At 44.4% G+C, this 25,713-nt stretch overlaps 1 protein-coding gene across 1 annotated transcript in view; it reads left to right on the top strand.

Moving 5' to 3' along the window:
• Positions 1–19,726, top strand: part of hpse2 (heparanase 2) — a 67,267-nt gene extending 47,541 nt beyond the window's left edge. Inside the window, exons 7-8 of the mRNA XM_055889902.1 lie at positions 3,563–3,709; positions 19,092–19,726. Of these exons, the coding sequence (XP_055745877.1) occupies positions 3,563–3,709; positions 19,092–19,254 (310 nt within the window). The 3' untranslated portion in view covers positions 19,255–19,726. The remainder of the gene's footprint in view (positions 1–3,562; positions 3,710–19,091) is intronic.
• The last annotated feature ends 5,987 nt before the right edge of the window (positions 19,727–25,713 follow it).

Here is a 25,713-nt window from a genome sequence, read left to right as displayed (position 1 = left end):
AAAACCACAGCCATACACTGTACCAGCTTCCACAAGTAAAAACACAGCCATACACTGTACCAGCTTCCACAAGTAAAAACACAGCCATACACTGTACCAGCCTCCACAAGTAAAACCACAGCCATACACTGTACCAGCCTCCACAAGTAAAAACACAGCCATACATTGTACCAGCTTCCACAAGTAAAAACACAGCCATACATTGTACCAGCTTCCACAAGTAAAAATTACAGCCAAATTGTACCAGATTCAACAAGTAAAAACACAGCCATACATTGTACCAGCTTCCACAAGTAAAAATTACAGCCAAATTGTACCAAATTCAACAAGTACAATTTTGGCCTAAGGACAAAGATTAGTTTGGTGGCTAAAAAGCACTCAAAGCTCAGACTTCTATGGCTTGTCCCATTTTCCTTACCTTGGTGTTACATTCTTAATAGATTCACAGACACCTGAGGCATGGTGTCTAGTCACTGTGTCTCTCCTGCACTATAGCCCATTAATAAGCCACTCTAGCCATGATAAATCACATTAATTACCCAGCCTGCCACAATTGTGCCTGGTCAGCTCATAAATAACCTTCATCCAGACTACTCAGTCTTTCAGAGCGGTCAGGCCATACAACTTAACAGGTATCACTTATCATGTGTGTGAGGGACTCTTCTCTTCGTCAAAGAGGCGGCAACAGTCCTTTATCTCAGCTCGGATTGGTTGGGGGGGTTTTGGGGGAGTGTGAGGGGAGATGTAGGTACAATAGGTACGTCTGTCCCAGAATAGATAAAGAGCAGCACCGACCCCTGTTCAAGGTTATCATTTAACCCAGCCGTATGTGATGTGTAACAGGTCAGCAGCAGAGCTTTCAGCACCAGGCTAGACTTACTTCCCTCCGTCCCACCTATACACACACGGCTCAGTTACATCTGTTCACCTGGCTCCGCACACTACATTATCTATATGTAATAACTATGTTCTCTATTTTTATTGAATATACAATAAACACCTATAAGCGTTTATCAGTCTTCCATCTTTGCTGGTGAACATGCTCTTTGATCTTTATCCTCAGGTCAAGGCCATTGGATGTGTCTGTTCTATTCACTCTCAGCTGCAGGTGTGGTGTAGAGAGCAGTAACGTAATGATACACTCTAGGGACTCGGGATCTACTGATACAGACACACCTCACATCTGATCTGTTACCCATGGTGTGGCCTGTTGACAGATCTGCAGAGATTTGAAATAGTTGTCATCCAATGCTTTCCATCTGGCCCCTGGAAGGATAGGACGCCTTTTATGATGGGAGTCTTTAGCCCCTGGCACGGCACTTATACAGTATCTGGATCTCAACATTCATCCTCTTTTAACCAGTTAGCAGTTTCAGTACGCTTTTGCTATCAAGGGTATTGTATTCTTCTAGCCAGTTAGCCAGTTAGCGGCTTCAGTACTCTTTTGGGTATTGTGTTCTTCTAGCCAGTTAGCAGTTTTGAGCTTTCCAGACATCTAGTGGTTAGCATGGTCTGTTTCACTCTAAACCAATGCTCCAGCATCAAACAACGTGAAAGGTTGTTTATGTTCCTGCTTCTAATGCCTCAGAACATCATCGTTTTGAAATCCTGGACAGTCTTTATCCCTCTCTCCATCTCTTCGTCTAATCTATCGGTATCTAACACTCCATCTCTTTCTGTCTGATACATCCCAGCCCTGAGCAATGTTTGGCATAAGGCTTCAATAGTTGAGCAGAATAAATACTGCAGGGCTGACCGATTACACTGTCTGACACAAAGACAGACAGACGTTGCTTTCTGTTTACAGACGTGACCAACCCTGATTCTAATCTGTTCTCTGTCCATGTGTCTATGTTTGCATTTCTCAAGTCACTTGAATCGGCTCTCTGTGGGTCTGCTCAGCATTCCCTTGTTGTACGATGAGGTGTAGAAACAGAGAATGAACAAAAACCTGAAGCCGTGAGAGATGGAGAGCGAGAGAGATGGAGAGATTGCTAATCAGAGAAGGATTGCTAATCGACCGATCTGACAAAGCCCAACCCTGACCCTTAACAATGTGGTCCTCTGAAACCTATTGTGCACACACACCCTGAAACATATGGTACCACTCCAGTTGTGTTGATCCAGCCTTCACATTATGCAGTTTATAACATGTTATCATGTTTTTCTTATCTTTGGCCAATATTCCCTAAATCCTCTCCCCAGCACTCTCAGCACATGCAGTGTTGTCTGTGTAATTCTAGGAGGTCAGTCCCACACTTTCACACCCTCCAATTGATCCCTAATGTGATGTGAGTAGAGACTACAGGTCTTAGGTCTTGAGCATATAAAAACATATTAGATCCCTTCAATCTGGGCATATACCACAGTATTATGAAATGTACTGTAAACATCTAGAAAAAGGGCTCAGAGGGCAATGGAAGAATAACACAAAATACAGTTTTATCTGGATTTATAAACTAAACATAAATGATAGGTTTAGGATTCTTATAAATCTTATAAAGATAAATAATATATTACAGTGAGTTTATGGAATGCTTGGTTTTGATTTTGGTTTCACGAGGTTGTTTTGATCCTGTTATTAAATTGTCCGGAAGAGGCTTTACTCTGTTTTTAACATGTCTCTTGTCCTGATCAGTTATTGACGTTTCTATTGTGCTTGGCAGAGGAGGACACCGTAGAGCACCTTACAGATCTAGATTGACATAGTGAGAAAAGGGGAGTGAGAAAGCAACACAAGGTAGTCTCTGCAGTGGGGGGTGATGCTTGGTGTTTTGGGACTGATTCATGCAATTAGAAGAAGAACGAGAAGACCATTAAAACAAATATTTGTGTTTACCTTTACTTGCTTTTTAATTTAGAATGCTTCTCTGCTCTGCCTTTCAGTCATAACTACGTGAGAGGGTCCATAACGATCTATATCATCTCTGCCTTCCAGTCATAACTACGTGAGAGGGTCCATAACGATCTATATCATCTCTGCCTTTCAGTCATAACTACGTGAGAGGGTCCATAACGATCTATATCATCTCTGCCTTCCAGTCATAACTACGTGAGAGGGTCCATAACGATCTATATCATCTCTGCCTTCCAGTCATAACTACGTGAGAGGGTCCATAACGATCTATATCATCTCTGCCTTCCAGTCATAACTACGTGAGAGGGTCCATAACGATCTATATCATCTCTGCCTTTCAGTCATAACTACGTGAGAGGGTCCATAACGATCTATATCATCTCTGCCTTTCAGTCATAACTACGTGAGAGGGTCCATAACGATCTATATCATCTCTGCCTTTCAGTCATAACTACGTGAGAGGGTCCATAACGATCTATATCATCTCTTCCTTTCAGTCATAACTACGTGAGAGGGTCCATAACGATCTATATCATCTCTGCCTTTCAGTCATAACTACGTGAGAGGGTCCATAACGATCTATATCATCTCTGCCTTTCAGTCATAACTACGTGAGAGGGTCCATAACGATCTATATCATCTCTTCCTTTCAGTCATAACTACGTGAGAGGGTCCATAACGATCTATATCATCTCTTCCTTTCAGTCATAACTACGTGAGAGGGTCCATAACGATCTATATCATCAACCTGCATCGGTCGAGGAAGAAAATCAAGCTGGCGGGAACCTTACGTAACAAGACTGTCCATCAGTACCTGCTGCAGCCCTACGGGACAGACGGACTACACGCCAGGTCAGTGCATAGCAGGGGTCTGATACACACTCACACATACGCACTCTCTCTCTTTCTCTCTCTCTCACTCCTTTCTCATTACTCACTCTCTCTTTCTCTCCTCCTCACTCCTTCCATTTCTATATATTTATCTCTATATCTCTCGCTGTCTCAGGGATCATGTGTAGCTACGGACAATATTTAGGTGTTTCCCCCAGGGAATTTGTCTATAGAAATTAAGCTCATTTACTGCATTTCAATTAAATACAAAACTCTTTAAAATGCTATTTGGAGAACAGCAAAAACAAGCTAAAAAGACCCCAGCCATTATCACCTTGGCTGCTGTAGCTTCATTCACCTCAGTCCATCTACAAAGATTGTAATTGTAATGTCATGCCCCGACCCCAAGTTTGGGAATTACAGTACTGACCTCTGTCTCCTCTGCTTCCTCCTGCATGCATTGCAGCCTGCCCCAGCCTCACCACAGAGTGCCACATCACTGTCTGTTTCAGTAGCCTACTCTGTGTAGAGTCATTATGAGTATTTTTTGCTCATGCATTTAAAAAAAAACATTTTATTGAACCTTTATTTAACTAGGCATGGCAATCTTTTGTCCAGCATCTCGCCAACACACTACCAGCAGCATCTCCAGACTAATTGCCTATTGAGCCGACTGTGAGATAGGGTAGTTCGTTTCATGTCTCAGGTGCTCAGCCTGTGCCGTGAGAGTGTGGAGTTAGCTGTTCAAGAGTGTGTTGAATGTTCTGTGCATTCGCACATTCCCAAACCAAAAACCGTGGATTGATGGCAGCATTCAGCAAAACTGAAAGCCGAACCACTGCTTTTAATCAGGGCAAAGGTGACCGAAAACATGACCGAATACAAACAGTGTAGCTATTCCCTCCGCAAGGCAATCAAACAAGCTAAGCGTCAGTATAGAGACAAAGTAGAGTCGCAATTCAACGGCTCAGACACAAGAGGTATGTGGCAGGGTCTACAGTCAATCACAGATTACAAAAAGAAAACCAATCCCATCGCAGACCCCGATGTCTTGCTCCCAGACAAACTAAACAACTTCTTTGCTCGCTTTGAGGAAAATACAGTGCCACCAATACAGCCCGCCACCAAAACCTGCGGGCTCTCTTTCACCGCAGCCGAGGTGAGTAAAACATTTAAACGTGTTAACCCTCGCAAGGCTGCCGGCCCAGACGGCATCCATAGCAGCGTCCTCAGAGCATTCGCAGACCAGTTGGCTGGTGTGTTTACGGACATATTCAATCAATCCCTATCCCAGTCTGCTGTTCCCACATGCTTCAAGAGGGCCACCATTGTTCCTGTTCCCAAGAAAGCTAAGGTAACTGAGCTAAACGACTATTGCCCTGTAGCACTCACTTCCGTCATCAAGAAGTGATTTGAGAGACTCTACTCTAATTTGCTTACTGCCCCAATAGGTCCACAGACGACGCAATTGCAATCACACTGCACACTGCCCTATCCCATCTGGACAAGAGGAATACGTAAGTAAGAATGCTGTTCATTGACTACAGCTCAGCATTTAACACCATAGTACCCTCCAAACTCGTCATTAAGCTCGAGACCCTGGGTTTTGACCCCGCCCTGTGCAACTGGGTCCTGGACTTTCTGACGGGACACCCCCAGGTGGTGAGGGTAGGAAACAACAAGGGTGCGTTCTCAGCCCTCTCCTCTACTCCCTGTTCAACCATGACTGCGTGGCCATGCACGCCTCCAACTCAATCATCAAGTTTGCAGACAACACTACAGTGGAATGGATTGATTACCAAAAACGATGAGACGGTCTATAGGGAGGAGTTGAGGGCCCTCGGAGTGTGGTGTCAGGAAAATAACCTCACACTCAACGTCAACAAAACAAAGGAAATGATCGTGGACTTCAGGAAACAGCAGAGGGAGCACCCCCCTATCCACATCAACGGGGCACAGTAGTGGAGAAGGTGGAAAGTTTTAAGTTCCTCGGTGTACACATCATGGACAAACTGAAATGGTCCACCCACACAGACAGCGTAGTGAAGAACGCACAACAGTGCCTCTTCAACCTCAGGAGGCTGAAGAAATTTGGCTTGTCACCAAAAACACTCTAACTTCTACAGATGCACAATCGAGAGCATCCTGTTGGGCTGTATCACCGCCTGGTACGGCAACTGCTCCGCCAACAACCGCAAGGCTCTCCAGAGGGTAGTGAGGTCTGTACAACGCATCACTAGAGGCAAACTACCTGCACTCCAGGACACCTACACCACCCGATGTCACAGGAAGGCCAAAAAGATCATCAAGGACAGCAACCACCCGAGCCACTGCCTGTTCACCCCGCTTCCATCCAGAAGGCGAGGTCAGTACAGATGCATCAAACCTGGGACCGAGAGACTGAAAAACAGCTTCTAACTCAAGGCCTGTTAAACATCCACCATTAACATTGAGTGGCTGCTGCCAACATACTGACTCAAATCTCTCGCAACTTGAATAATGAAGGACTGGATGTAATAAAGGTACCACCTGTCACTTTAAACAATGCCACTTTATATAATGTTTACATGCCCTACATTACTCATCTCATATGTACTCTATACCATCTACTGCATCTTGCCTATGCCGTTCGGCCATCGCTCATCCATATATTTATATGTACATATTCTTATTCATTCCTTTACACTTGTGTGTAAAAGGTAGTTGTTGTGAAATTGTTAGATTAGTTGTTAGATATTACTGCACAAGCATTTCGCTACACTCGCGTTAACATCTGCTAGCCATGTGTATGTGATCAATAGTATTTTATTTTATTTGATAAGGCCATAAGCAAACAAAAAAATGCTCATCCAGAAGCAGCACTCCTATTGGCCAAGGACTTTAATGCAAACTTAAATCCATTTTACCTCATGTCACATGTGCAACCAGATTTAAAAAAAAAACTCTATACAACCAACTCCACACAAAGAGACACATACAAAGCCCTCCATTTGGCAAATCTGACCATCATTCTATCCTCCTGATTCTTGCTTACAAGGCAAAAACTAAAGCAGGAAGTACCAGTGACTCGCTCAATACGGAAGTGGTCAGGTGACACGGATGCTACGCTACAGGACAATTTTGCTAGCACAGACTGGAATATGTCACTGGCTTCATCAATAAGTCCATCGACAAAGTCGTCCCCACAGTTACCGTACGTACATATCCAAACCATGGATTACAGGCAACATCTGCACCGAGCTAAAGGCTAGAGCTGCAGCTTTCAAGGGGTGGGACACTAATCCGTATGCTTATAAGAAATCCCGCTATGCTTCAGACGAACAATCAAAAAGGCAAAGCGTCAATGCAGGACTAAGATTGAATCCTACAACACTGGCTCTGACGCTCGTCGGATGTGGTAGGACTTGCAAACTATTACGGACTAAAAATGGAAACCCAGTGACGCAAGCCTACCAGACGGGCAAATGCCTTTTATGCTCGCTTCGAGGCAAGCAACACTGAAGCATGCAAGAGAGCACCAGCTATTCTGGACGACAGTGTGATCACGCTCTCCGTAGCAGATGTGAGCAAGACCTTTAAAGAGGTCAACATTTACAAGGCTGTGGGGCCAGATGGATTACCAGGACATGTACTCAGAGCATGCGCTGACCAACTGGCAAGTGTTTTCACTGACATTTTCAACCTCTCCCTGACCAAGTCTTTAATACCTACATCTTTCAAGTAGACCACCATAGCCCCTGTGCCCAAGAAAGCAATGGTAACCTGCCTAAATGACTACGTCTGTAGCCATGAAGTGCTTTGAAAGGCTGGTCAAGGCTGACATCAACACAATCATCCCGGAAACTCTAGACCCACTCCAATTCGCATACCGCCCCAACAGATCCACAGATGATGCAATCTCAATCGCACTCCACACTGCCCTTTCCTACCTGGATGAAAGGAACACCTATGTGAGAATGCTATTCATTGACTACAGCTCAACGTTCAACACCATGTTGCCCACAAAGCTCATCGCTAAGCTAAGGACCCTGGGACTAAACTTCTCCCTCTGCAACTGGATCCTGGACTTCCTGACGGGCCACCCCGAGGTGGTAAGGGTAGGCAACAACACATCTGCCATGCTGATCCTCAACACGGGTGCTCCTCAGGGGTGCATTTTGTACTCCCTGTTCACCTATGACTGCGTGGCCAAGCACGACTCCAACACCATCTTTAAGTTTTCTGATGACACAACAGTGACAACGATGAGACAGCCTCAGGTCAGTGACCTGGCAGTGTGGTGCCAGGATAACAACCTCTCCCTCAACGTGAGCAAGACTAAGGAGCTGATCGTGGACTACAGGAAAAGGAGGGCCGAACACGCCCCCATTCTCATATATGGGGCTGTAGTGGAGCGAGTCAAGAGTTTGAAGTTCCATGGTGTCCACATCACCATGGTCCAAGCACACCAAGACAGTCGTGAAAAGTTTGCCCCTCAGGAGAATGAAAAGATTTGGCATGCGTCCCCAGATCCTCAAAAAGTTCTACAGCTGCACCGTCGAGAGCATCTTGACCAGATACATCCCTGCCTGGTATGGCAACTGCTCGGCACTGACCGTAAAGCCTACAGAGGATGGTGCGTATGGCCCAGTAAATCATTGGGGCCAAGCTTCCTGCCATCCAGGACCTATATACTAGGCGATGTCAGAGGAAGACCCAAAGAATTGTCAAAGAATTGTCTCTGCTTCCGCACGGCAATCAGTATCGGAGCACCAAGTCTAGGTCCAAGAGGCTCCTTAACAGCTTCTACCCAAGTCATAAGACTGCTGAACAATTAATCAAATTTCATTTACATTACATTTAAGTCATTTAGCAGACGCTCTTATCCAGAGCGACTTACAAATTGGTGCATTCACCTTATGATATCCAGTGGAACAACCACTTTACAATAGTGCATCTAAATATTTTAAGGGGGGGATTAGAAGGATTACTTCATCCTATCCTAGGTATTCCTTAAAGAGGTGGGGTTTCAGGTGTCTCCGGAAGGTGGTGATTGACTCCGCTGACCTGGCGTCGTGAGGGAGTTTGTTCCACCATTGGGGTGCCAGAGCAGTGAACAGTTTTGATTGGGCGGAGCGGGAACTGTACTTCCTCAGAGGTAGGGAGGCGAGCAGGCCAGAGGTGGATGAACGCAGTGCCCTTGTTTGGGTGTAGGGCCTGATCAGAGCCTGAAGGTACGGAGGTGCGGTTCCCCTCACAGCTCCGTAGGCAAGCACCATGGTCTTGTAGCGGATGCGAGCTTCAACTGGAAGCCAGTGGAGAGAGCGGAGGAGCGGGGTGACGTGAGAGAACTTGGGAAGGTTGAACACCAAACGGGCTGCGGCGTTCTGGATGAGTTGTAGGGGTTTAATGGCACAGGCAGGGAGCCCAGCCAACAGCGAGTTGCAGTAATCCAGACGGGAGATGACAAGTGCCTGGATTAGGACCTGCGCCGCTTCCTGTGTGAGGCAGGGTCGTACTCTGCAAATGTTGTAGAGCATGAACCTACAGGAACGGGTCACCGTCTTGATGTTAGTTGAGAACGACAGGGTGTTGTCCAGGATCACGCCAAGGTTCTTAGCACTCTGGGAGGAGGACACAATGGAGTTGTCAACCGTGATGGCGAGATCATGGAACGGGCAGTCCTTCCCCGGGAGGAAGAGCAGCTCCGTCTTGCCGAGGTTCAGCTTGAGGTGGTGATCCGTCATCCACACTGATATGTCTGCCAGACATGCAGAGATGCGATTCGCCACCTGGTTATCAGAAGGGGGAAAGGAGAAGATTAATTGTGTGTCGTTTGCATAGCAATGATAGGAGAGACCATGTGAGGATATGACAGAGCCAAGTGACTTGGTGTATAGCGAGAATAGGAGAGGGCCTAGAACAGAGCCCTGGGGGACACCAGTGGTGAGAGCACGTGGTGCGGAGACAGATTCTCGCCACGCCACCTGGTAGGAGCGACCTGTCAGGTAGGACGCAATCCAAGCGTGGGCCGCGCAAATGGCCACTGGACTATTTACATTCCCCCCCCTACATTTGTTTTGTACACTGCTGCTACTCGCTTATCTATGCATAGTCACTTTACCCCTACCTACATGTACAAATTACCTCGACTAACATGTACCCCCGCACATTGACTCGGTAACGGTACCCCCTGTATATAGTGTCATTATCGTTATTTTATTGTGTTACTTATTTTACATTTTTTACTTTAGTTTATCTATTAAATATAACTATATTTTTTGAACTGCATTGTTGGTTAAGGGCTTGTAAGTAAGCATTTCAAGTTAAGGTCTGCACGTGCATATGACAAATACAATTCGATTTTATTTGGTTTGAAAAATATACAGGTTCTGAGCTTTGATCAAAGCTGGGATCAATATTTAGATGTTGACCCGTCATTTATATATTTTTCGTTCTTTGTACAATAGGCCCTATACTGTATATATTTTTATTAGAAACTTTTTTTTCAAGACCTTGGCGTCTTAATATGAAGTTGCACACACATGCACGCACGCATACACACCGTGACCCACTGACCTGGCAATTCCAACATACAGGAGAGAGCCAGAGAGACCTAGGTTACCATAACACAGCTGTCCCTCTAGCTAGCCTCTCTGTGGGAAACAGGGTGGGGGGGTTGTCCTTTCAAAGGGAAGATTGGAAGATAGGATTTGGGATCTCTGTCAGGGAAACGTGCATCTCTACTGAAGCATTTTTGGTTCCACTTTAAATAAACCACATCTTTAAAGGCTCAAGCCTTCATAAACCCTTTATAAGGCATCCATACTGTAGATACTTAGTGCTGGAATGATGCAGAAACCTGCATAACACTGCAGCCCTCCAGGACTGTTGTCTAGACACTACACAGCAGGGTTGCCCATATAATTATTATTATAAACATTTTAGAATTGTCACTGTTGGACATAAAAGACTATAAAAACACTAGGAAATCAGCTACAAGGGATTTTCATTTTGGAAAACTGTTCCCAAGTATTCCCACGCATAATAGATTGTATACAAATGCAAGCAAGATTTGAAATTAATGTGTTTTAGTCAAATATTATATCCGTTTGGGTTTCTTGCATTCAATTTGCAATCTACAAATGATTTGTAATTATGTCTCGGCCCCCCGACCCTCCGCTCAAGAAACAAATCGTCCCACTGTTGAATCTAGTTGATGATCCCTGCTCTACAGTGGATGGTAAGAATACTTGAGGGTCTTTTTAGCCAGGTTATAACGATTAATATTTTATTATTTCCAAGAAAAATATTAAAAGTCTCAAAAGGTAGATTTTTTCTCCAAATTCTGCGATGTTTTACAGGCCATAGTATTTTTACAGAGGGAATATGCTATGTTGTTTATCGTTGGATATATTTATAGTAGGAGCAAATGTTCAGGAGAGGGAAGCACTCAGTCATGACAGACACACACACAGCAAAGAGATATCAAACATCAAACATCCAAACCTCCATGGTTAAGAATTGGCAATAAAATCCGATTAGCACAATAAGTTTGTCCTTGTTTATTGAAATTGAAAAGTGAACGGTGTGGGCCGTGATAAGAAACATCTGCTGGTACCAAAGGCCTTCCTAGAGGGGATGGTTCTGGTCTGGATCTGGTTCTGATCTGATCTGGTCTGATCTGATCTGACCTGATCTGATCTGATCTGGTCTGCACCCCCAGAGCCCTCTGGGAAGATTAGCTGTTCTATCAGTTCCAGTAGCCCTGCACAGCACTACCCTCCAGGCACCCCTTTCCTCTGTCTTCTACCTCACTGTTACCATTCCATACCAGTAGCACTGCTTCCCTCCTGGCCACATTCACCCCTTTTCTCTTGCTCCTTTCTCTCTACACATCCATCCTTCTTCTCTCCTCTCCTTGTCTCCCCCTTTTTCCAGGCAGTAATGCCCCCAGTCCTTTTCACTAACTCTGCTTCATTCGTTTCCCCACATTGCTCTCTCCTTCCCCTCCTCTCTGTCTGTCTGGGAGTAATCCATCCCTCTCTTGACCTCTCTAGCCTAAGCTCAGCCCGTTATTCAGACACAAGGCTGATCCTGCAATAACAGCCTAATGAGTGTGTGTGTGTGTGTGTGTGCGCGCGTGCACACGGGTGTACGGACCTGTGTGTGTTTCTGTGTGCGCTTGTGTGTGTGTGTGTGCTGTAATAACAGGTTAATGATGAGGATGTGTTAGTGGTGTTACAAGGGATTATAGTGGTTGTTAATAGAACCGTAAGCAGCGGAGGGGAACGCCAGCTCTGTTCTAGACTCCAACTGGTGGTCTTACTGCTTTCACTCAGCATAGCTAGAGCACTGGGGACTTTTCTTATTGTTTGAGCAACTCCAGATGTCTATAAATATGACTACAATGCAACAGCCAGCCCTATACATGTATACACAGGTCTGGCCACAGGAAATTGATGTAGGTATTAATGTGTTTAACGGCTTTGCATTCTCTAGATTTAACATGGTCATTTAGCAGACACTCTTATCCAGAGCAATCAGGGTTAAGTGCCTTGCTCAAGGGTACATCAACAGATTTTTAACTTAGTCGGCTCGGGGATTCGAACCAGCAACCTTATTAACCTCTAGGCTATTTGCCGCCTCAATACAGAGTGAAATGAACCAGTGAAATGTTACAAAGGGTGCAGAAAGTTCAAGGATTAGTTCAAATTGAGGCTAACCATCGAATACCCCAAAAGGACTTTGTTTGCCATTACATTTCAATACATCTGGTAAATCAGCAAAGAGGTGCTCTCTAATTCTTCTTTCCACTTTGGGGCCTATGGTCTCAATCAGGTCATTATCACAGAATAATTACATCCTCCTTTCTTATTTTGTATTACTTCATTTAGACAGTATGAAACAGGAAAGGTGGCCACAGGGTTGAACCCCCTGGCCTACCGGGGGTCTGGTGTGTGCTCAATGCGAGGAGTGATACCACTCAACTATACATGAATGAATGAACTATACATGCATGAAACATTAAATGTTAGGTAAGGTTATACTAACTCCCAGGGTTTAACAGTGGTCCCAGATGAACAGCTGATCAGGAAGTGTAATGGAATGTCATACTGTTCCTGGTAGGACTGTATCTACAGGGTTTAATGCATCCTGGTAAATATAGCTTTTTCGCAAAACAACTCACGTTTTGTATGGAACATGGAAGAATTGTTGTCAAATAATATTGCAGTGAATTCACAGGGGAGCACGAACTGGACTTGAATAAGGCTCTCTGTGATTGTTACTATAGTCCAGGGGTCTTCAAACTTTATTGCCCAGGGACCCCCTCCCAGGCAAACCCGGCGACCCAGGGACCCCCTCCCAGGCAAACCAGTGACCCAGGGACCCCATCACCCAGGGACCCCCTCCCAGGCAAACCGGCGACCCAGGGACCCCCTCCCAGGCAAACCAGTGACCCAGGGACCCCATTACCCAGGGACCCCCTCCCAGGCAAACCGGCGACCCAGGGACCCCATCACCCAGGGACCCCCTCCCAGGCAAACCAGTGACCCCAATCACCCAGGGACCCCCTCCCAGGCAAACCGGCGACTCAGGGACCCCCTCCCAGGCAAACCGGCCACCCAGGGACACCCTCCCAGGCAAACCGGCCACCCAGGGACCCCCATCACCCAGGGACCCCCTCCCAGGCAAACCGGCCACCCAGGGACCCCCATCACCCAGGGACCCCCATCACCCAGGGACCCCCTCCCAGGCAAACCGGCCACCCAGGGACCCCCATCACCCAGGGACCCCCATCACCCAGGGACCCCCTCCCAGGCAAACCGGCGACGCAGGGACCTCCATCCTCCATCATGTTATGCTTTGTCTTATTATCATGTGAATGGTAATGGTAAGGAGAAGTAATCAACATTTTAAAATGAATAGATTTGGTAGATATTTTTAAATAATTTTGTCCTCCCCACATTTTAATTGGAAGAACTGTAAACTCTAACGTAGCCTATTAGCTAGAAAAGGTAACTCCAAACACATTATCGCTAAGTGCAGAGCAGTTAAACAAAGGTTAACCATGTGTATGCAAAAATTTATGTCCATGTCAAGAAAGCTTACCAGCAGCCGGAGGCACTGATAGCCTATTCGAGGGTGCTTTTTCAAAGCCTATGTCAGATGCTCCAGTGAGTGTAATTTACTCAATATTTGGAGTTGTGAAATAAAGTTGACATCATCAGAAAAAAGATCATATCTTATTTTCTACTGTAGGTATGTAATTCAACATGAATTTATTCTGGCGTGGTTACACTTGGTCTGCGGTTGTGAGGCCGGTTGTACTTACTGCCAAATTCTTTAAAACGAAGTTGGAGGCGGCTTATGGTAGATAAATGAACATTAAATTCTCCGGCAACAGCTCTGGAGAACATTCCTGCAGTCAGTTGCCAATTACACGCCCCCTCAAAACGTAAGACATCTGTGGCATTGTGTTGTTTGACAAAACTACACATTTTAGAGTGGCCTTTTATTGTCCCAAGCACAAGGTGCACCTGTGTAATGATCATACAGTTTAATCAGCTTTTTGATATGCCACACCTGTCAGGTGTCTGGATTATCTTGGCAAAAGAGAAGTGCTCACTAACAGGGATGTAAACCAATTTGTGCACGACATTTGAGAGAAATAAGCTTTTTGTGCGTATGGAACATTTCTGGGATCTTTTATTTCAGCTCATTAAACATGGGACCAACACTTTACATGTTGTACTTATTTTTTATTCAGTGTACATTCTGTAGCCAGGAGCTTCTGAAAGAACAGCATATAGAAGTGTAATTTAATTTACATTATAGTATATAAAGGATATTTAGACTTTTCCCCTATTTTATTTCTTTCTGTCTCCTTCTAGTCCCCCTTCCTGTCTCTCTCTTGCTCTCTGTTTTTCTCTCTTCATCTCTGTTTCTCTCTCATTTCACTTCCCTGCTCCCCAGTGCTTTGAACTAGCTAACATAAATCCTGTGAGATGCGTTAGTGAAGATCAACATTGGGGCTCTGAAGCCTGCTGTTTTACACACATTAGCAGCCCGAGCCGAGAGAGAGAGTTCACCCTTCAGCTCCTTGTATTTTCAAAAGAAAGCCAAGTTGTGGTTGATAGTTAGGTGTTGCCTGAACCATATATATAGTACCAGTCAAATGTTTGGACACACCTACACATTCAAGGGTTTTTCTTTATGTTTACTATAATCTACTTTGTAGAATAATAGTGAAGACACCAAAACTATTAAATAACACGTAAGGAAACATGTAGTAACCAAAAAAGTGTTAAACAAATCATTCAACCAGCTTCGTGAGGAATGATTTTCCAAAAGTCTTGATGGAGTTCCCACATACAGTTGAAGTCGGAAGTTTACATACACCTTGGCCAAATACATTTAAACTCAGTATTTCACTATTCCTGACATTTAATCTGAGTAAAAATTCCCTGTTTTAGGTCAGTTAGGATCAGCACTGTATTTTAAGAATATGAAATGTCAGAATAATAATAGAGAGATTGATTTATTTCAGCTTTTATTTCTTTCATCCCATTCCCAGTGGGTCATAAGTTTACATGCACTCAATTAGTATTTGGTAGCATTGCCTTTAAATTGTTTAACTTGGGTCAAACGCTTCGGGTAGCTTTCCACAAGCTTCCCACAATAAGTTGGGTGAATTTTGGCCCATTCCTCCTGACAGAGCTGGTGTAACCGTGTCAGGTTTGTAAGGCCTTCTTGCTAGCACACGCTTTTTCAGTTCTGAACACAAATTGTCTATGGGATTCAGGTCAGGGCTTTGTGATGGCCACTCCAATACCTTGACTTTGTTGTCTTTAAGCCATTTTGCCACAACTTTGGAAGTATGCTTGGGGTCATTGTCCATTTGGAAGACCCATTTGCGACCAAGTTTTAACTTCCTGACTGATGTCTGGAGATGTTGCTTCAATATTTCCACAATTTTCTGTCCTCATGATGCCATATATTTTGTGAAGTGCACCAGTCCCTCCTGCAGCAAAGCACCCCCATAACATGATGCTGCCACCCCTGTGCTTCACGGTTGGGGTGGTGTTCTTCGCCTTGCAAGCTTCCCCCTTTTTCCTCCAAACATAACGATGGTCATTATGGCCAAACAGTTCTATTATTGTTTCATCAGACCAGAGGACATTTCTCCAAAAAGTACTTGCAGTTGCAAACCGTAGTCTGTCTTTTTTATGGCGGTTTTGGAGAAGTGGTTTCTTCCTTGCTGAGCGGCCTTTCAGGTTTTGTTGATATAGGACTCGTTTTACTGTGGATATAGATACTTTTGTACCTGTTTCCTCCAGCATCTTCACACGGTCCTTTGCTGTTGTTCTGGGATTGATTTGCACTTTTCGCACTAAAGTATGTTCATCTCTAGGAGACAGAAGGCGTCTCCTTCCTGAGCGGTATGATGGCTGCCCTGGTCCCATGGTGTTTGTACAGATGAACGTGGTACCTTCAGGAATTTGGAAATTACTCCCAAGGATGAACCAGACTTGGGAGCACTTTTTTTCTGAGGTCTTTGCTGATTTCTTTTGATTTTCCCATGATGTCAAGCAAAGAGGCACTGAGTTTGAAGGTAGGTCTTGAAAGACATCCACAGGTACACCTCTAATTGACTCAAATTATGTCAATTAGCCTAACAAATGCTTCTAACGCTATGACATAATTTTCTGGTATTTTCCAAGCTGTTTAAAGGCAGTCAACTTAGTGTATGTAAACTTCTGACCCACTGGAATTGTGATACAGTGAATTGTAAGTGAAATAATCTGTCTGTAAACAATTGTTGGAAAAATTACTTTTTCATGCACAAAGTAGATGTCCTAACCGCCTTGCCAAAATTATAGTTTGTTAACAAGAAATTTGAGTGGTTGAAAAACGAGTTATAATGACTCCAACCTAAGTGTATGTAAACTTCCGACTTCAACTGTATGCTGAGCACTTGTTTGCTGCTTTTCCTTCACTCTGCGGCCCTACTCATCCCAAACCATCTCAATTGGGTTGAGGTTAAGGTGATTGGGGAGGTCAGGTCATCTGATGCAGCACTCCATCACTCTCCTTCTGGGTCAAATAGCCCTTACACAGCCTGGAGGTGTGTTTTGGGTCATTGTCCTTGTTGAAAAACAAATTGTTGGTCATTGTTGAAAAACAAATGATAGTCCCGCTAAGCGCAAACCAGATGGGATGGCATATCGCTGCAGAATGATGTTGTAGCCATTCTGGTTAAGTGAGCCTTGAATTCTAAATAAATTACAGACAGTTTCACCAGCAAAGCACCCCCACACCATCACACCTCTTCTTCCCTGCTTCACGGTGGGAACAACACATGCGGAGATCATCCGTTCACTTACTCTGCGTCTCACAAAGACATGGCGGTTAGAACCAAAAATCTCACATTTGTACTCATCAGACTTAAGGAGAGATTTCCACCAGTCTAATGTCCGTTGCTCATGTTTCTTGGCCCAAGCAAGTCTCTTCTTCTTATTGGTGTCCTTTAGTAGTGGTTTCTTTGCAGCAATTTGACCATGAAGGCCTGATTCACACAGTCTCCTCTGAACAGTTGATGTTGAAATGTGTCTGTTATTTGAACTCTGTGAAGCATTTATTTGGGCTGCAATCTGAAGTGCCACTCCAGTGAACATGTCCTCTACAGCAGAGGTAACTCTGGGTCTTCCTTTCCTGTGGCTGTCCTCATAAGAACCAGTTTCATCATAGCACTTGATGGTTTTTGCAACTGCACTTGAAGAAACTTCCAAAGGACTTGACATTTTCAGGATTTACTGACTTTCGTGTCTTAAAGTAATGATGGACTGTCATTTCTCTTTGCTTATTTGAGCTGTTCTTGCCATAATATGAACTTGAACTATTACCAAACAGGACTGTCTTCTGTATACCACCCCTACCTTGTCACAACACAACTGACTGGCTCAAACGCATTAAGAAGGAAAGAAATTCCACAAACGAACTTTTAAAATCAAATAACATTTTATTAAATCACATGCACCGAATACAACAGGTGAAACAACCTTACAGTGAAATGCTTACTTACAATCCCTAACCAACAACGCAGTTAGAAAAAATATGGATAAGATTAAGAAATAAAAGTAACAAGTAATTAAAGAGCAGCACTACAAGCAGCACGGTTAGTTGAGGTAATATGTACATGTAGGTAGAGTTATTAAAGTGACTATGCATAGATAATAACAACAGAGAGTAGCAGTGGTTTAAAAGAGGGGCAATGCAAATAGTCCGGGTAGGCATTTGATTACATGTTCAGAAGCCTTATGGCTTCGGGGTAGAAGCTGTTTAGAAGCCTCTTGGACCTAGACTTGGAACTCCGGTACCGCTTGCCATGAGAAATCAGAGAGAACAGTCTATGACTAGGGTGGCTGGAGTCGTTGACCATTTTTAGGGCCTTCCTCTGGCACCACCTGGTATAGAGGTCCTGGATGCCAGGAAACTTAGCGATGACTAGAAAGCTGGTGACGTCGACCACCAAACGCCGCCAGAACAAGGAGAGGGGCCGACTTCGGCGGAAGTCGTGACACCCTTGAACGAATAGGTGTGTCCAAGTATTTGACTGGTACTGTATATATGTCTCTGAGTCTTGTTTTTCCCCCTGAAGAAAATTGTTACAAAATTGCCCTTTAATCTTTATAACCGTGTTAATGATTTGCTATTTTGCTGTGTTTAATGTTGTTTTGGCATGGACATTGAAACATTGCATGGATTCATTAGCGTTCACATTCAGTTAGCTAGTGTACCGCTCACTTACTACAGGGCTCCACTCACAGACGACGGGACAGGAACACGTCTATTGGAATCTGTCAGTCTCATAAAAATACAGCATTGTTGCAAGATCTAAGTAACATTTGTGTGAAGAATTTTGTTTGTGTTATTTCGTAGAGCTATTTATTTTAGGATATCCTAATCCCCACTTCCAAAGGGTTGACACTCTTCTCAGTGCTCTCTGAGGCAGACTTTAATGAGTTTGTGATCAGTTCCTTGTCAGTTAGTTGTATTAGACTAGGAATTCACCCATGATAGTGCAGATCAATTCATGATTTGCCTGGAATTGAGAGAAAATAAACCCCAACCTAGCCACTCTTCCATCTAGTTAAGAAGGATCACATCTGTCACAAAACCGCCTGTCAGGACGGTGCCATTATGTAACTTTACCTCCCCCTAGTGTTCAGATGACTGTACATGCAGCCTCAGGACTGCAGCTCTACCACTCCAGCTTTGTGCAGAAGTGAAACCCTTTCTCCTCTCCCACACTTCCCTCTCTCGCCCTCTCTCAACTATCCTTCTCCTCTCTCCCTTCTCTTTTTTTTTTTCATTCCACTCTCTTCATCTCTCCAACTCCACTCTCTCCTGTCTCCCCCAGGTCAGTCCAGTTGAACGGAGAAAAGTTGTTGATGGTGGACAACGAGACGTTCCCGGAATTGAAGCCTCAGACGCTGCGGGCCGGGAAGACGATAGCCATGCCCCCGATGACCATCGGCTTCTACGTCATCAGGAACATCAACGCTTATGCCTGCCGCAGATAATCCTCAGCATACTCCTCCTCACTCTTTACCCCTCACCCTTTACCCTTCACCCCATACTCCTCCTCACCCTTTACCCCTCACCCTTTACCCCTCACCCTTCACCCCATACTCCTCCTCACCCTTTACCCTTTACCCCTCACCCTTTACCCCTCACCCTTTACCCCTCACCCTTTACCCCTCACCTTTTACCCCTCCCTTTACCCCTCACCCTTTACCCCTCACCCTTTACCCCTCACCCTGTACCCCTCACCCTTCACCCCATACTCCTCCTCACCCTTTACCCTTTACCCCTCACCCTTTACCCCTCACCCTTCACCCCATACTCCTCCTCACCCTTTACCCCTCACCCCATACTCCTCCTCACCCTGTACCCTGTACCCCTCACCCCATACCCCTCCTCACCCTTTACCCCTCACCCATACTCCTCCTCACCCTTTACCCCTCACCCCACCCTTCCCACCTCACCCTGACCCTCCCCACCCACACTCCTCACCCCTCACCCCCCCCCCACACTCCTCACCCCTCACCCTTCCCACCCTCACCCTTCCCCCCACACTCCTCACACTTCCCCCCACACTCCTCACCCTTCCCCCCCACACTCCTCACCCCCACCCTTCCCCCCCACACTCCTCACCCTTTACCCCTCACCCCATACTCCTCCTCACCCTTTACCCCTCACCCCATACTCCTCCTCACCCTTTACCCCTCACCCCATATTCCTCCTCACCCTTTACCCCTCACCCCACCCTTCCAACCTCACCCTCACCCCCCCACACTCCTCACCCCTCACCCTCCCCCCCCTCACCCTCCCCCCCCTCACCCCCCCCACACCCCCCCCCTCCCCCCCCCACACTCCTCACCCTTTACCCCTCACGCCATCTCCTCCTCACCCTTTACCCCTCACCCCATACTCCTCCTCACCCTCACCCTTCCCCCTCATACTCCTCACCACTCACCCTTTACCCCTCACCCCTCACCCTTCCCACCTCACCCTCACCATTCCCCCCACACTCCTCACCCTTCCCCCCACACTCCTCACCCCCACCCTTCCCCCCAAACGACTCACCCCTCACACTTCCCACCTCACCCTCACCCTTCCCCCCCACACTCCTCACCCCTCACCCCCCCCACTCCTCACCCCTCACCCCCCCCCTCACCCCCCCCCCCCACTCCTCACCCCTCACCCCAACCCTTCCCCCCTGCACCACTCACCCTTCAGCCCTCACCCCAACTCCTTACCACTTACCCCTCACCCCCACACTCCTCACGACTCACCCTTCACCTCCACACTCCTCACCCTTCCCCCCTTACGCTCCTCACCTCACACCCTAGCCATCACCCCTTACCCCATCCTTCTCACCCCTCACCACCCACACCGTTGCCTAGTACCGGACCACCCCCTCACCCCTCACCTCTCACTACCTTATCCCTAGTCCCTAGTCCCTAGCCCTTCGTTTTTACCTTTTGTTTCTTTATCACTAGTCCCTAGTCCCTGGTCTGACTCAGAAAGGCTTGCCCTTTGTACCAGACAAGGGTTGCACTGAATACCTTTCAATAGCTCTCTACACCGTCTCCCCATGTGCTACAAGACGGACAGGGATGATTCTACTATTGGGATGTTGTATTGTTTTGTAAAGAGGTTATTGAGTTTTGTTATGACAGAACTGCTATGTCAGAAGGCTGTATCATCCTCCAAGTCCAACTAGACTTGTTTTCCATGTCTTTGATCATCAGATCCACTAACGGACACTCAGATTTATATCTGCCAACAGCTCTTATTGTTTCCCCTGCAAACTCCTTTCAACTCTTTGTTGTTGATCCTCTGAAGCTCCTGGCAGACGGAGAGAAAACGTGAAGAAAACAAAACCAGTCAACCGCAGGACGTGTGCCAGCCCCAGCAGCCATGTCTGCTGTCTGACTGAATCATCACTGTGTATGGTGTGGTGTGGTGTGGTGTGGTGTGGTGGGGTGTGGTGTGGTGTGGTGGGGTGGGGTGTGGTGGGGTGTGGTGTGGTGTGGTGTGGTGTGGTGGGGTGTGGTGTGGTGTGGTGTGGTGAGTGTGGCGTGGCGTGGTGTGGTGTGGTGGGGTATGGTATGGTGGGGTGGGGTATGGTATGGTGAGTGTGGTGTGGTGTGGTGTGGTGTGGTGTGGTGTGTGTGAATACCCCTGCTGATGAGCCTGTCCTTGTTACCATGTCCCTCTGATTTGGTTTTTAAATCAGCTTGGCTTACATCTATACATCACCTGTTCATTTGCAATTGGGAATGGCTTTGTGGTATTGTGGTGGGTTTGTTGTCTGAAGGACAGTTGAAGGCAGCGATGCACAGCAGAGTGTTCATCTTCAGACAGAAATGAAAGGGAGAGTCGTTTACTGATTCTATGTTTTTCTGTAACAGAAAAACAACAAATATTGCATTTCCAGTTTTTTGCTCTAGGTGCACAGAGCTGGTTCACTATGAACACATGTTACTAAAACACTATTCTTGTCAATCAACCTCTCATTCAGATTCATCACTGCACGTCCTGTCCCATGTACAGGCATATTATGCTGCTAGCCTTTATGATAAATATTAAGTATTACTATTAATAATATTATATATTACTTATTAAGTTTGGATTGTTTTATACAGAATTATTTTAGTCGGTGTATTATCATACTATTTGAATATGTAATGTACATAAAAGCGTGTTAATTACAGGAGTTGCATGCTTGAAGTGTTTATTTACATATACTTGTAATTTAAATGTTACATTTTTTATATTTGTATGTAATTATTTTTTATGCTGAGGGAAGCAAAATTGAACTGGTACCTTTTTGGGTGAGACTGAAACAGAACCCTAAGTCAATGGAAAATGGCAGTACAATGCATGGCACGGTGTACTGTAACTATTCTTCAGTGGGACTTGATGGTTGTCATCTTACAAGAGATACGGTACCGTGTACGTACGGGGTCGGGAGACAGAACATTTCGTTTTTCACAACATTTCCACTGAATGTGTTAAATAATAATACGTATATTATTTCCTCATGTGGAGTTGTTCATATTTCCTTTTCTAAAAGAGCATTATTTTATTGTGTAAAGTGTGCGGTTGAGCATTATTTTATTGTGTAAAGTGTGCGGTTGAGCATTATTTTATTGTGTAAAGTGTGCGGTTGAGCATTATTTTATTGTGTAAAGTGTGCGGTTGAGCATTATTTTATTGTGTAAAGTGTGCGGTTGAGCATTATTTTATTGTGTAAAGTGTGCGGTTGAGCATTATTTTTTGGTAAAGAAAATATATACAGCGATAATAAAATGATTACAATAACGTTGATTGTAATAGGTGTTTCTATTGTGATACTGCTTTACTTTTGTTTGAGGGTTTTGTTGCTGTAACAAAGCACGTACTGTACAAAGTAGAAGCAAAATCCTATTGGTAAACTCCTACCGCAGGTATAGTAAACCTACTTCGTCCTAGATTCAATTAGATCAAGCATTAACCGGCGATGGGCCAACAGCCGCAAAGCTGGCGAGCAGCTGCTCTTCTGATCATTGTCACAAAGCCACACCCGTCCCACTCGCGTTAGAAGTTCAGAATGAGAAAGTAAAGGCTATGTAGAAATGATGGCGCTCAAATTGAAAATCATTAAACAAAATAATTAGGATGTCTATCAGCCTAACGGAGGTGTAGATTACATCTATCATCCTAATGGAGGTGTAGATTACATCTATCAGCCTAATGGAGGAGTAGATTACATCTATCATCCTAATGGAGGTGTAGATTACATCTATCATCCTAATAGAGGAGTAGATTACATCTATCAGCCTAATGGAGATGTAGATTACATCTATCATCCTAATAGAGGAGTAGATTACATCTATCAGCCTAATGGAGGAGTAGATTACATCTATCATCCTAATAGAGGAGTAGATTACATCTATCAGCCTAATGGAGGTGTAGATTACATCTATCAGCCTAATGGAGGGGTAGATTACATATCAGCCTAATGGAGGTGTAGATTACATCTATCATCCTAATGGAGATGTAGATTACATATATCATCCTAATGGAGGTGTAGATTACATCTATCTTCCTAATGGAGGAGTAGATTACATATATCAGCCTAATGGAGGTGTAGATTACATCTATCAGCCTAATGGAGGTGTAGATTACATCTGTCATCCTAATGGAGGTGTAGATTACATCTATCATCCTAATAGAGGTGTAGATTACATATATCATCTATCATCCTAATGGAGGAGTAGATTACATCTATCATTCTAATGGAGGTGTAGATTACATCTATCATCTATCATCCTAATAGAGGAGTAGATTACATCTATCATCCTAATGGAGGTGTAGATTACATCTATCATCCTAATGGAGGTGTAGATTACATCTATCATCCTAATGGAGGTGTAGATTACATCTATCATCTATCATCCTAATAGAGGAGTAGATTACATCTATCAGCCTAATGGAGGTGTAGATTACATCTATCATCCTAATGGAGGAGTAGATTACATCTATCATCCTAATGGAGGTGTAGATTACATATATCATCCTAATAGAGGAGTAGATTACATCTATCAGCCTAATGGAGGAGTAGATTACATCTATCATCCTAATGGAGGAGTAGATTACATCTATCAGCCTAATGGAGGAGTAGATTACATCTATCAGCCTAATGGAGGTGTAGATTACATCTATCATCCTAATGGAGGAGTAGATTACATCTATCAGCCTAATGGAGGTGTAGATTACATCTATCAGCCTAATGGAGGAGTAGATCACATCTATCATCCTAATGGAGGTTTAGATTACATCTATCAGCCTAATGTAGGTGTAGAGTACATCTATCATCCTAATGGAGGTGTAGATTACATCTATCAGCCTAATGGAGGAGTAGATTACATCTATCAGCCTAATGGAGGAGTAGATTACATCTATCATCTATCATCCTAATGGAGGTGTAGATTACATATATCAGCCTAATGGAGGTGTAGATTACATCTATCAGCCTAATGGAGGTGTAGATTACATCTATCAGCCTAATGGAGGAGTATATTACATCTATCAGCCTAATGGAGGTGTAGATTACATCTATCAGCCTAATGGAGGAGTAGATTACATCTATCAGCCTAATGGAGGTGTAGATTACATCTATCATCCTAATGGAGGAGTAGATTACATCTATCAGCCTAATGGAGGAGTAGATTACATCTATCAGCCTAATGGAGGAGTAGATCACATCTATCATCCTAATGGAGGTTTAGATTACATCTATCAACCTAATGGAGGTGTAGATTACATCTGTCATCCTAATGGAGGTGTAGATTACATCTATCATCCTAATAGAGGTGTAGATTACATATATCATCTATCATCCTAATGGAGGAGTAGATTACATCTATCAGCCTAATGGAGGTGTAGATTACATCTATCATCTATCATCCTAATAGAGGAGTAGATTACATCTATCATCCTAATGGAGGTGTAGATTACATCTATCAGCCTAATGGAGGAGTAGATTACATCTATCATCCTAATGGAGGAGTAGATTACATCTATCAGCCTAATGGAGATGTAGATTACATATATCAGCCTAATGGAGGTGTAGATTACATCTATCAGCCTAATGGAGGTGTAGATTACATCTGTCATCCTAATGGAGGAGTAGATTACATCTATCATCCTAATGGAGGTGTAGATTACATATATCATCCTAATAGAGGAGTAGATTACATCTATCAGCCTAATGGAGGTGTAGATTACATCTATCATCCTAATGGAGGAGTAGATTACATCTATCAGCCTAATGGAGGAGTAGATTACATCTATCAGCCTAATGGAGGTGTAGATTACATCTATCATCCTAATGGAGGAGTAGATTGCATCTATCAGCCTAATGGAGGTGTAGATTACATCTATCAGCCTAATGGAGGAGTAGATCACATCTATCATCCTAATGGAGGTTTAGATTACATCTATCAGCCTAATGTAGGTGTAGAGTACATCTATCATCCTAATGGAGGTGTAGATTACATCTATCAGCCTAATGGAGGAGTAGATTACATCTATCAGCCTAATGGAGGAGTAGATTACATCTATCATCTATCATCCTAATGGAGGTGTAGATTACATATATCAGCCTAATGGAGGTGTAGATTACATCTATCAGCCTAATGGAGGTGTAGATTACATCTATCAGCCTAATGGAGGAGTATATTACATCTATCAGCCTAATGGAGGTGTAGATTACATCTATCAGCCTAATGGAGGAGTAGATTACATCTATCAGCCTAATGGAGGTGTAGATTACATCTATCATCCTAATGGAGGAGTAGATTACATCTATCAGCCTAATGGAGGAGTAGATTACATCTATCAGCCTAATGGAGGAGTAGATCACATCTATCATCCTAATGGAGGTTTAGATTACATCTATCAGCCTAATGTAGGTGTAGAGTACATCT

Source organism: Salvelinus fontinalis, chromosome 30 (genome assembly GCF_029448725.1).
Source record: "Salvelinus fontinalis isolate EN_2023a chromosome 30, ASM2944872v1, whole genome shotgun sequence".
Classification (NCBI taxonomy): domain Eukaryota; kingdom Metazoa; phylum Chordata; class Actinopteri; order Salmoniformes; family Salmonidae; genus Salvelinus; species Salvelinus fontinalis.
Note: the sequence above shows the minus strand (reverse complement) of the source record. Positions and strands in the feature narration are given on the sequence as shown.